The 10,950-nt window shown below is 49.3% G+C and overlaps 1 protein-coding gene across 1 annotated transcript; it reads right to left on the reverse strand.

Annotated features, from left to right (window-relative positions):
- On the reverse strand, positions 1-8,455 carry mmp23bb (matrix metallopeptidase 23bb). The gene is made up of 8 exons (XM_034029583.3): positions 7,805-8,455; positions 6,425-6,567; positions 3,898-4,034; positions 3,500-3,667; positions 2,508-2,672; positions 1,856-1,966; positions 1,550-1,676; positions 1-1,088 (listed from the first exon to the last, which is right to left on the reverse strand). Exons 1-8 carry the CDS (start codon positions 7,985-7,987, stop codon positions 896-898), a joined length of 1,227 nt encoding a protein of 408 aa, XP_033885474.2. The 5' UTR covers positions 7,988-8,455; the 3' UTR covers positions 1-895.
- Positions 8,456-10,950: the final 2,495 nt, after the last annotated feature.

Below are 10,950 nucleotides of genomic sequence, written 5' to 3' on the forward strand. Positions count from 1 at the left end.
GACAGCACAGGAGTTTTTAATGAATCCCAGAAGCACGCTCTGCCAGTCTCAGTGCCCTCTCGTGTCTCTGTAATGGTAGCAGAGGCTGCTCCAGGGCTCCTGCACAGGGAATGTGGACAGCTTGTATAACATGTGCAGTATATCAGACCATTAAACAAGCACAGTATACCTGCTCAGCAAGTACCAGTCGGCCAATTCTGCATTCACCATGAGCTTGGTCAATTCTGGAGACATTTATGAAAGGAATTCATGCAGCTCAATACTGTAATGCCTTTTTAATTTATTATTGATGAACTACTAATTTTACATTCACCACAGTCTGGATTTGAACTGCTGACCTCTGGCACCAAAGTCAGACACGCTACAGTTTCACTAAAGTAGTCATGTCTTTTATGCACTCATGCAATGGGCCTATTCGGCCAGTAGGGGTCATTCATTACAATACGTTATGGTTGTTTTCTGCTGGGAGGCGTGCCCTCAATATATTGCACTTCAGCGCTGTGCATCCTGAATGTCGAAAGGAGAATTGTGGAATCTGTTTGGGCTTGAATACAAAAAAATATCTATTACAGGTGCGCTGCCCCTAGTGGTCACTGTTGTACACTAGGCTTGCTCTGAGCCAGCTATTAAACACACCTAATATCCCTGACTGTAACAAACAATACAGCAACAAAGAACATGATCACGGGGTAACAGACAGACAGAAACAGAGGTTACAATGCGTTCCTTTGAGGGGGAGGGTCTGGCTGGCTGCTTCACTGCATTTACTCTGAACATTGGGCTGATGCTCCTGGTTAGGGATCATTGAATTCCATGTCTGACACTGGTGTCAGCTCTACTGGTCTGACTGCAGGAAGGGGCTGTGGCTGTTCGTTTGCAGGCTGTCCTCCCCTCCTCAGCTGTTCCCATCATGCTCCTGTTTGATCTTTATCAGCCAGGAGTTGGCCTTGACCACAGTCTGGCCGCGGTGAATGTGGCAGGTGTACTGGCCTTCGTTGAACTCGTTGGCGATGATGCTGAGGTTCTGCTTCTTCAGAGTGAGGTACCCGGGCACCGAGGCAGCCAGCAGCTCCCCGTCCTTGTACCAGCTGGAGAAGGAAGAGGACAGGAGAGCCACTCTTACAGTAGGAAGCGATGCTTGGTGTTTCAGGCATTTACATAAGGAATACTCAAGCAGAAGGAATTGTTCATTACTCCAGAGGTTACCAGGTGCTGCTGCTTGATTGTTTAATTAATGCAATGCTTCACTCTACGGAATCGCTCCCAGCTCTCTCTCCCTTTGCAGCCCTGTTGCATGGAGAGCGTTACCTGACTTTGGGGGTGCAGTGAGGTGCGGGGTTGCTTGGGGAGCGTTACCTGACTTTGGGGGTGCAGTGAGGTGCGGGGTTGCTTGGGGAGCGTTACCTGACTTTGGGGGTGCAGTGAGGTGCGGGGTTGCTTGGGGAGCGTTACCTGACTTTGGGGGTGTAGCGAGGTGGGGGGGTTGCTTGGGGAGCATTACCTGACTTTGGGGGTGCAGTGAGGTGCGGGGTTGCTTGGGGAGCGTTACCTGACTTTGGGGGTGTAGCGAGGGGGGCGGTTGCCGCAGCGGAAGGTGACGATCTGTCCATGGGGCACTAACATGGTCTTCACATTGGAGTGGGGGGTCGCTGTGGTGGGTTCCAGTTCAGGAGGCTCTGAGGAGAGAAAACAAATAATCGGATCAATAAATAAACAAACAAGGACAGAACTGTGACTGATCATGCAAACTAAAGAGCATTCAGGTCCCGAAAACAGATCTGCTCAAATCATCAACCCCTTCTCGCTAGCTTTAACTCTGCCTGCTACTTGAACCCTGCTCTGTTGATCCACTCACCGAAGCACATGTCACAGATCCTGGGGCAGTGTTTCTTCATGAAGGCTCGGCGCCTCTCACAGAAGCCAACTCGCGCCCAGGGGTCACACAGCCGCTTCTTATCCACACAGCCTGGGAGGGAGAGGGGGAGAGACTTCAGCACTGGTATGTGGAGCGGGCAGTGCTGTGTGATGCACTGCTGTCCTGTCTCCTGTCGGGGATATGAGATGAGTTTAAAAGTTCTAAAACCACGGGTCAGCCCGGCTCTCTTGGGTTGTGGTCGAGTCGCTCGTGTGCGGTGCGTGAGGTCGCCAGTCTGAGCTTACACATGCAGTGAAGAAAGTGGGGTGTATATTTGAGCATTTAACCAGCAGGGGTCACTACTGCAGCGGTTCGAATGTGTTTGCTTGTTTCTGTTACAGCTGCGCTTCCTCTTCATTTGTATATTTAGGAATATAACAATACCAGGAATGTGCAAAAACGTTTGTATCTTTAACACGTCATAACATTCTAGCCTCAGAAAAGAGAGTGGAGAGCGGCAGTGCGCTTCCTCGGTTCTGAAATCATTAGAACGCTTCTGTGCCTCTGCACAAGATCACTCAGAGTCTGCTGTCCTGGATGACTCAGTGCTAGCTCTCTCCCGCCTCCACCCCATCCTGCCCCTCTGGTGTACCATAGAGCCGCTGGATGCCCCAGATGTCATCCTGGCTGATGCGCCGCTGACCCGTGTAGGTGGCGTTGGGGTGCATGAGGGCCTGCTGGTTGCGGGAGTGCCACAGCCCCAGCGCGTGGCCGATCTCGTGGGCAGCCACCTGGACCAGATCGTTCAGCCAGACCCCTGCGCCAGAGAGACACACAAACAAACAAACAGGATAAACCAACACAGCAGCTGCAGAACCGCGGCGCACACAGTACACAGCGCAGGTAACCCCTCTCTGAACTGCTGCGGGTCTCAATGCTCTATACCCACCACCCTCTCTGAGAGTGGTAGATGCCAGCCTCCTTACCATCCCATCTGATAGGCCGGAGCCGGGGGAGGCAGGCATGCCATTCCGTGCCCGTGAATTCCTCTCAGTAAACACTCCTGTTCAGACTGGTCTGTTATCTGCAGGCTATTCTTCAATCAGACAGCAGCATGCTGTATGTTCTTTTTCTTTTTCTTTTTTTTTTTTAACTGGAAGGCATTATAAAAAATATGAATAGAGTGCTGAATAAAGAATCTGAGCACAGCGGAATGTCATTTTCACTCATTTCTCTCTAACAGGAAGAATCTTGACAGCAGGGAGTGGGAGTCAGTAGGCTGGTCACTGTGGCTCACTGAGATGAAACCAAACCCAGCAAGCAGTCTGGAGCATGGCCATCTTAAAACTCTGGACTGAAATCTGCTCCAGCATCTGCTCAATGGGTGGTCAGTGAAACTGGACAGGAGTTGGCTATGGACCCGACACAGACACAACGGCATCCAGGACTGCATTCCAGATACAGCCCTCAGTCTGGGTCAAAAGAAGGAACCTCACTATCGGACCTGGACCTTGCCCCCTGGTCAATGCCCCCTGGTCGTTACCCCCTGGTCGTTGCCCCCTGGTCCTTGCCCTCTGGTCCTTACCCTCTGGTCTGTGCCCCCTGGTTCTTGCCCCCTTGCCTGGCTCAGCCCGGCCGCTCTACCTTGCTTCCAGCTGAAGCGGGACTTGCCCAGGATCCAGAACTCGTGGTTGTCGAAGTGGATCTCCCCACGGGGGGGCAGGAAGGCGTGGGCCAGCTCCCCGTTGAGCCCGTCGAAGCAGGGGTGCAGCGGAGAGAACCAGCAGTCTGTGTGGTTGAAGGTGTAGAACCCTGCCCGAGAAAACAAGCAGCTCCTTACAGAACCACTGGGGTGTCCTGCTTCTATATACAACTTATCCTTATAAAAGACATTCTGCACTCTTCCCATGGTTATACAATACATTTACCAGAGTTTACTGTGTGTCGCCATGTTTTTCAATATGCTTTACCATACCTCTCTGTGCTTTACCTATGCTTTATCACACGTTGCTGTGCTTTCACTATAGTAAACTCGTTCACACCTATGTCGATGTCGGTCTGGCGCTCTGGAGGAAGCTCCGTGAATCCCAGCGGAGACACGTCACTCCACATTCGGAACGCGATGCCGATGGCTTTCCGAGTGTCGTCCTTGTTCAAGGTGTTGGGAAACTTGGAGATCCTGGAAAAATAAATAAACAAACGCACACAAGTGGGATTTAGGGGTGGAACAGAACGAAAGTGACCTGTTGTTAATGGAAAACACTGAAGCCAAGCAAATTTGATTGAACATTAACATCAAGAGAAGATGAGGATGTGCTTCTAAAGTTTAATTTCACATGCAATTCCAGTAACAAATTGTGTAATGATGTTAATTAATAAACAGCTGCAAACAGATGGATTTACAAACACTGGTGACACTGCAAGACCAGCGCTGCCATTCACAGCTGTCTGCTTCCTGCATGTAAATCCTGCTGCTGGTCCAAAGCAGTGGAAAGCAGATCAGGTTTTTACTCTGTCTGCTCAGTTTCTAAACTGATTTCAGATTGGTGGGCCTGCATTACATTGAAAAGCTGCAGAACAAAGAGGAGAAAACTGTGGAGTTCATTAAACTCAACTCTCTCAAAGGACCAGGTGTGGATGTATTCAGGATATCACAGTGAAGTGTGTTTCAGAGCGAATCTGCTCTCCAGACACACTTCCACATCGGCACACAGGATACTAGGCTGGCAGCTATGAGACGCGGCTCTGGCTCACTTTCGGCTCTCCAGACACACTTCCACATCGGCACACAGGATACTAGGCTGGCAGCTATGAGACGCGGCTCTGGCTCACTTTCGGCTCTCCAGACACACTTCCACATCGGCACACAGGATACTAGGCTGGCAGCTATGAGACGCGGCTCTGGCTCACTTTCGGCTCTCCAGACACACTTCCACATCGGCACACAGGATACTAGGCTGGCAGCTATGAGACGCGGCTCTGGCTCACTTTCGGCTCTCCAGACACACTTCCACATCGGCACACAGGATACTAGGCTGGCAGCTATGAGACGCGGCTCTGGCTCACTTTCGGCTCTCCAGACACACTTCCACATCGGCACACAGGATACTAGGCTGGCAGCTATGAGACGCGGCTCTGGCTCACTTTCGGCTCTCCAGACACACTTCCACATCGGCACACAGGATACTAGGCTGGCAGCTATGAGACGCGGCTCTGGCTCACTTTCGGCTCTCCAGACACACTTCCACATCGGCACACAGGATACTAGGCTGGCAGCTATGAGACGCGGCTCTGGCTCACTTTCGGCTCTCCAGACACACTTCCACATCGGCACACAGGATACTAGGCTGGCAGCTATGAGACGCGGCTCTGGCTCACTTTCGGCTCTCCAGACACACTTCCACATCGGCACACAGGATACTAGGCTGGCAGCTATGAGACGCGGCTCTGGCTCACTTTCGGCTCTCCAGACACACTTCCACATCGGCACACAGGATACTAGGCTGGCAGCTATGAGACGCGGCTCTGGCTCACTTTCGGCTCTCCAGACACACTTCCACATCGGCACACAGGATACTAGGCTGGCAGCTATGAGACGCGGCTCTGGCTCACTTTCGGCTCTCCAGACACACTTCCACATCGGCACACAGGATACTAGGCTGGCAGCTATGAGACGCGGCTCTGGCTCACTTTCGGCTCTCCAGACACACTTCCACATCGGCACACAGGATACTAGGCTGGCAGCTATGAGACGCGGCTCTGGCTCACTTTCGGCTCTCCAGACACACTTCCACATCGGCACACAGGATACTAGGCTGGCAGCTATGAGACGCGGCTCTGGCTCACTTTCGGCTCTCCAGACACACTTCCACATCGGCACACAGGATACTAGGCTGGCAGCTATGAGACGCGGCTCTGGCTCACTTTCGGCTCTCCAGACACACTTCCACATCGGCACACAGGATACTAGGCTGGCAGCTATGAGACGCGGCTCTGGCTCACTTTCGGCTCTCCAGACACACTTCCACATCGGCACACAGGATACTAGGCTGGCAGCTATGAGACGCGGCTCTGGCTCACTTTCGGCTCTGGCTCTGTTCTTACTGGCCCGGTTTAACCTGGTGAAATCAGCAGGCCAGATCAAATTATACAAGCCAAGTACTGTAAACGCCTCTGTGATTTACAGACACTCCTGGTGCTATAAATGTTAGCGATGAAGGACAAACAGTATTGTGCAGTACATACAGCGCACATACAAAAGGACGTTTTTCATTCGTGCAAATTTACTGGCAGGTGAATGAAAGGAGGTTTACCGCTGATGAATAGCTGGGGTCGAGGTGAACGGGTGTCATGAGACCAAGGTAACCAGAGAGGGACCCGAAGCGAAACAAAGCTACAGGCTGCATTCAAAAAACTGAAGCTGAAATAATTGAGGTACCAGACGTGCACATCAAACAACTTTCAGACCAGCAGTGTTGTAAATCTCAGCTGACACAAGAAACTGATTATGTGAGCCAGGACATCCCATAAGGACAGGGTTATCCACGCCCCCTCTCTCCCCCGTCTCACTTGTAGGTGATGTTGAAGTGGTCCCACTTGTGCTCCATGGGGTTGATGGTGTATCGCTTCTGCCTGCTGGCCCCGCCCAGGGAGAACCCGTCAGCCAATCTTGGGATACCACAAGACCTTCTGAGGGGCGCCGCCCCCGTTTCCTGAGTGGAGGGAAAAGCAAAGGTGACAAGTCTATCAAAATCACAGCACCTTGTAAACCCAGAGTATCTCACAGCACTCAGAGTGCAGGGAGAGCACAGATCAGCCCTCTTTAATAATCCGCTAAGGCAACGCAATGGCAATGCAATGGTTCTTTCCCAAGGGAATATGCTGTGGCAGAAGTATGAGCCAATGGTGGAACGCTAATCCATTGCAGTGCCTGTATGTTACCCATGGTGTTTGCCATTGCAGTGCCTGTATGTTACCCATGGTGTTTGCCATTGCAGTGCCTGTATGTTACCCATGGTGTTTGCCATTGCAGTGCCTGTATGTTACCCATGGTGTTTGCCATTGCAGTGCCTGTATGTTACCCATGGTGTTTGCCATTGCAGTGCTGTTGTGATCTGTCAATGGCAAACTGAAGAGAAAGATGGTCTTAGAGGCACTGCACGTGCTGCACAGGCCTGTGGCTTTCTCCCTGTCTGTCTTACTGACTTGGATAACCGTCAGGATGGGATTGCAGGCGCGTAGTTGCCTTGCACATGCAGCCCAAGCTGTGGATGGTATGCTGCTAGTTACAATGCATGCTTATTCAATGCATGTATCGAAACATTATTCCACTAGGATAACCCCCCTTGAGATACAGTATATATTGTACTGTGGGGTTAGGGTTACTGAGTCTCGTTCAAAGGTTTTCCAGGCAGCTCTGCTGAAACCAAGGACCCCTTTCCCTTTACAAACTCATTCAAGTGGTTTCCATGGAGACCTGCCGAATGCCCAGGGGATCATGGGGAGAGGAGATGTCTCAGTTTCTGTTACTGAAAGATGGCTGACAAACAGTAATAATACCTTTACTTTGGTATGTAACCAGGACACAGAACCCTTGACACACCTCTTTATTCATTTTGTCCCATTACTTGTTGGAGGGTGAGTGTAGGCTACAGCTTACATAGGTGACCCTGAGCAGAAAGGGAGCACCCGTAAAAACCCGCATTCAACCATTCATCAGATCAGACCCAGACACAACAGAAAGCAGATGAAGAGTCTGCCCGCAGCTCGCTGCTTTCCAGTACAGACCCGCCAGCAGTATTTGTGTTACACAGCGTCGCTGCACAAAACTATCTGGCACCAAGCTGCTAGGTCGAAGGAATTTTCTACCAGAGAGGAAATGTCACTTTCCCACAGATTCAAGACTGACATGCTAGTAAACCGGTCCTTACACCTCCTTTATAAACTCACCCATTCATGCCGCCATGTAGAGAAGCTCTCAGATCCGCCGAACGACAAAAATACCAGCATGACCACCACAGCAAACCTCGCGTAGCCGAAAGAGGACCCTCCTGCCTGGGCAACTTCTTGAGAAAGTGCGGTGTTCTGCAGCTGGAGGGGAGCTGTCACCGCAGAACCGCTCGGCACGGGCATGTTTAGGAAATGCGAATCATTAAGAAATATACTCCCCTTCACAGAAAAATAAAATTAAAAAATAACAGCAAACCGTAGACAGTATAGAAGCGATTCTTTACAGTACAAAGTAATTCTGCTTGTCTTGATAATTCCTATTTGTCGCAAGTTAAAATTCAAATAAATGTATTATGAACTTTGTAGTTCAAGCACTGCAAACATATTTAGCTACTTTAAAATCAAAACTACAAAAATATATTTATATAATACGATTTATATACAAAGTAACTACTTGATAGATATTGAGAGAGAAACGCGCTTCTTTAAAAAATTGCAAACAAAACTATTTGTACAAAAGCATGTTTGATCTTGTAAACTGGCTACAAATAAAATGTTCAATTCTTCTGAATGGTCGCTGTGCCCGCAGCGCCCGCTTTGAACCCTGTCTCGCCGCGCAGAGACCGAGGCTGCCTCCTTCTATGCAGCGGTGTTTGAACTGCAACTAGAAGGAACGCCCCACTGAACAGCTGTGCTGTACAACCGGGAACAGCCCCCTTTACCCAACGCGGCAAATGTGGATATAGTTTGAAATTAATGTCCAGCGGTCCTGACCGCAACTGCAAAATCCCGAATGTAGTGCTAACCGCAGAGTGAGGAGATGCAGCCCAAACAACTGTCAATGCTCAGGAAAAGAGAAGCGTCCTTGTGTCTTAAACCTATTAGAACATCTGGACCTCGCTTCTGGCGTGTTTCTCATTTGTGTTGCTTGTATGAAATGCAACAGATCGCGCTCTTTGCTGTCAGTGAATAGAATGTGAAATGTGTTCGTGTCACTTCTGAGGTACAATTCTGAGCCTTTCTGTTTTATGTGATCCGTGCTCTGCTGGATAGAGTTTCGAAATGTGATCGACACGCATGAGAAGTCTTTATCTACCCGGCTGCAGTGCAGAAGACGCTCATATTATATCTAGCCTGGTTTAGAACACATCTTCGTTTGTTTCAAAGGAGGCGGTTTCATCAGGGAACACACCAGCGCTGCAGCAGCTTCAATAGAACTGCTGTCTGCGTGTCTGAACGTCTTCAAACCTGAGTGTATAAAGATCATCCCTACAGAAACACAGGGTTATTGCAGACATCTCCGCCTTGAAAATACCTTGTGAAAAGTGCGTACAAATGTACGGCAGTACAGCATGGTGAAAGCGTAGGCAAACGTAGTAAAGAATATTGAAAGCTTGGTAAAGCCGTGGAAGTAAGAGCAGTATGTGAGGGATAAACATGGCGAACTGGCAGTAGAGCTACGTCTTGACTCTCTTCCTGGGTATAAATATATGTGTGCTGCCAGGCACAGCTGTCACCTGTGTAACAGACTTGACCAGAGATACCTGGCAGGTAACCTCAAGCTCCAAAAGCGCTGTGGTACTGTGCTCTGGATATCAGTGATACACTGGGTGCTGTTGTAAACTCGGGGCAAGCCCACTGTGACGCAGATAAACATGTCTTTGGTGTAGTTATAGAACCGAGCACCAGCAGAGCAATAGGGGCCTCTTGTGAAAAGGGTCTGCTCGCAGTAACACTGCTGTGCAGATACATTTCACACTACAGCACACCAAGCTCTTGCTAAACTTGGCACAGGAATGTGGAGCACGCTTCCTTTCGCCCCCCCACACGGATGCTTGTCTTTTCTAGCGCAGAGATGAATTGCAGGGCCCTGTGTGCGCTGCCAGGAGCTCTCGCTGGTGGCATGAACGAGCAGGTTGTGTTAGCTCTTCAGCGCCACCGCCAGGGGAACAGTACAGGCTCTTTATATCTACACTCCAGGAATGGATTTCTCCCCGTCGCTAGCAAGCATTGGTGCTTCTATGCGTTTGTGCTGTGAATAGTTTACGGAACGCAGTTAGGTTTTAGAACAGTCCCGATAAACCATTCCTGCAAATGTAACTTTTGTTAAATTGGATAAATCATCACAATCGGGACTAGCGACAAGCTTCACAAAACCCATTAGTCTTGTATGAATGACTTCAAGTGCAGCAAAGGGACATACAATGCCCTGAACCTGCCTTAACCTCTGCACCTTTCACACAAAATGTTCCTAAAAGTTACTCCAGAGAGCCCCAGTACAGCAGCTCAAGAGTTTCCAGATGCAAGTCCTCTGGAGTGCTGAGACACTGTGTGGCTTCTGAACAGCACACATTGGTTGGTTACTGTCAGAGCTTGCTCTTTGAAGGTCAGGAGAGGCTGCTGACTTCCTTTCATCAGTTGAATATTTTGTTTCGAGCCCCATCCGATTGCTGAAGGGGCCCTAGTACCGCACTTGAACTCTGGCTGAACTTCGGGTCTCTTTTTGTCTTGTTCATATTGTACCAGCAGGGAACGGTACTTGTGCTAAGCTTCAGGATGCAGACTATCAAAACGTTGGGCAGGCAAGAGCTGCAATTCACAACGTAGAGGCAATTACTTTACAATATTATATATTCTTTACAGCCTAAAGCAAAAACTCACCAAGAATGATTTTCACTCCCACAAGTTATATGTAAAGAAAAATCTGGTTTGGAAAAGTTAACATTTATATATATACATACAGAATGCTTAGCATTAATTCACTCATATATAGCTTTATTTTTTTAGTTTTCACTATAAACCCAAACGTAACACTAGATCATTCTATCTAGTGTAACAAACAGACCTGAACAAAAAGGACAATTACAAAGTCAGTTAGCAAACAATAAATGCAGAATAACGAAGAGTCTTTGTTTGTTCTATAATATGTTTTATTAGGATTAATTGGACGATCACAAAGTTACCAAACGGAGCTCACACACTGAAGCGAGGGGCAGTGGGCTTGGGTGGCACTTCCAGGACAATCTCATAGAGGGGGTGCAGCCTGATCCCAACACAGGACAATCTCATAGAGGAGGATACAGCCTGATCCCAACACAGGAGAATCTCATAGAGGAGGATGCAGCCTGATCCCAACACAGGACAAT

The sequence above is a fragment of the Acipenser ruthenus genome, chromosome 12 (assembly GCF_902713425.1).
Source record: "Acipenser ruthenus chromosome 12, fAciRut3.2 maternal haplotype, whole genome shotgun sequence".
Classification (NCBI taxonomy): domain Eukaryota; kingdom Metazoa; phylum Chordata; class Actinopteri; order Acipenseriformes; family Acipenseridae; genus Acipenser; species Acipenser ruthenus.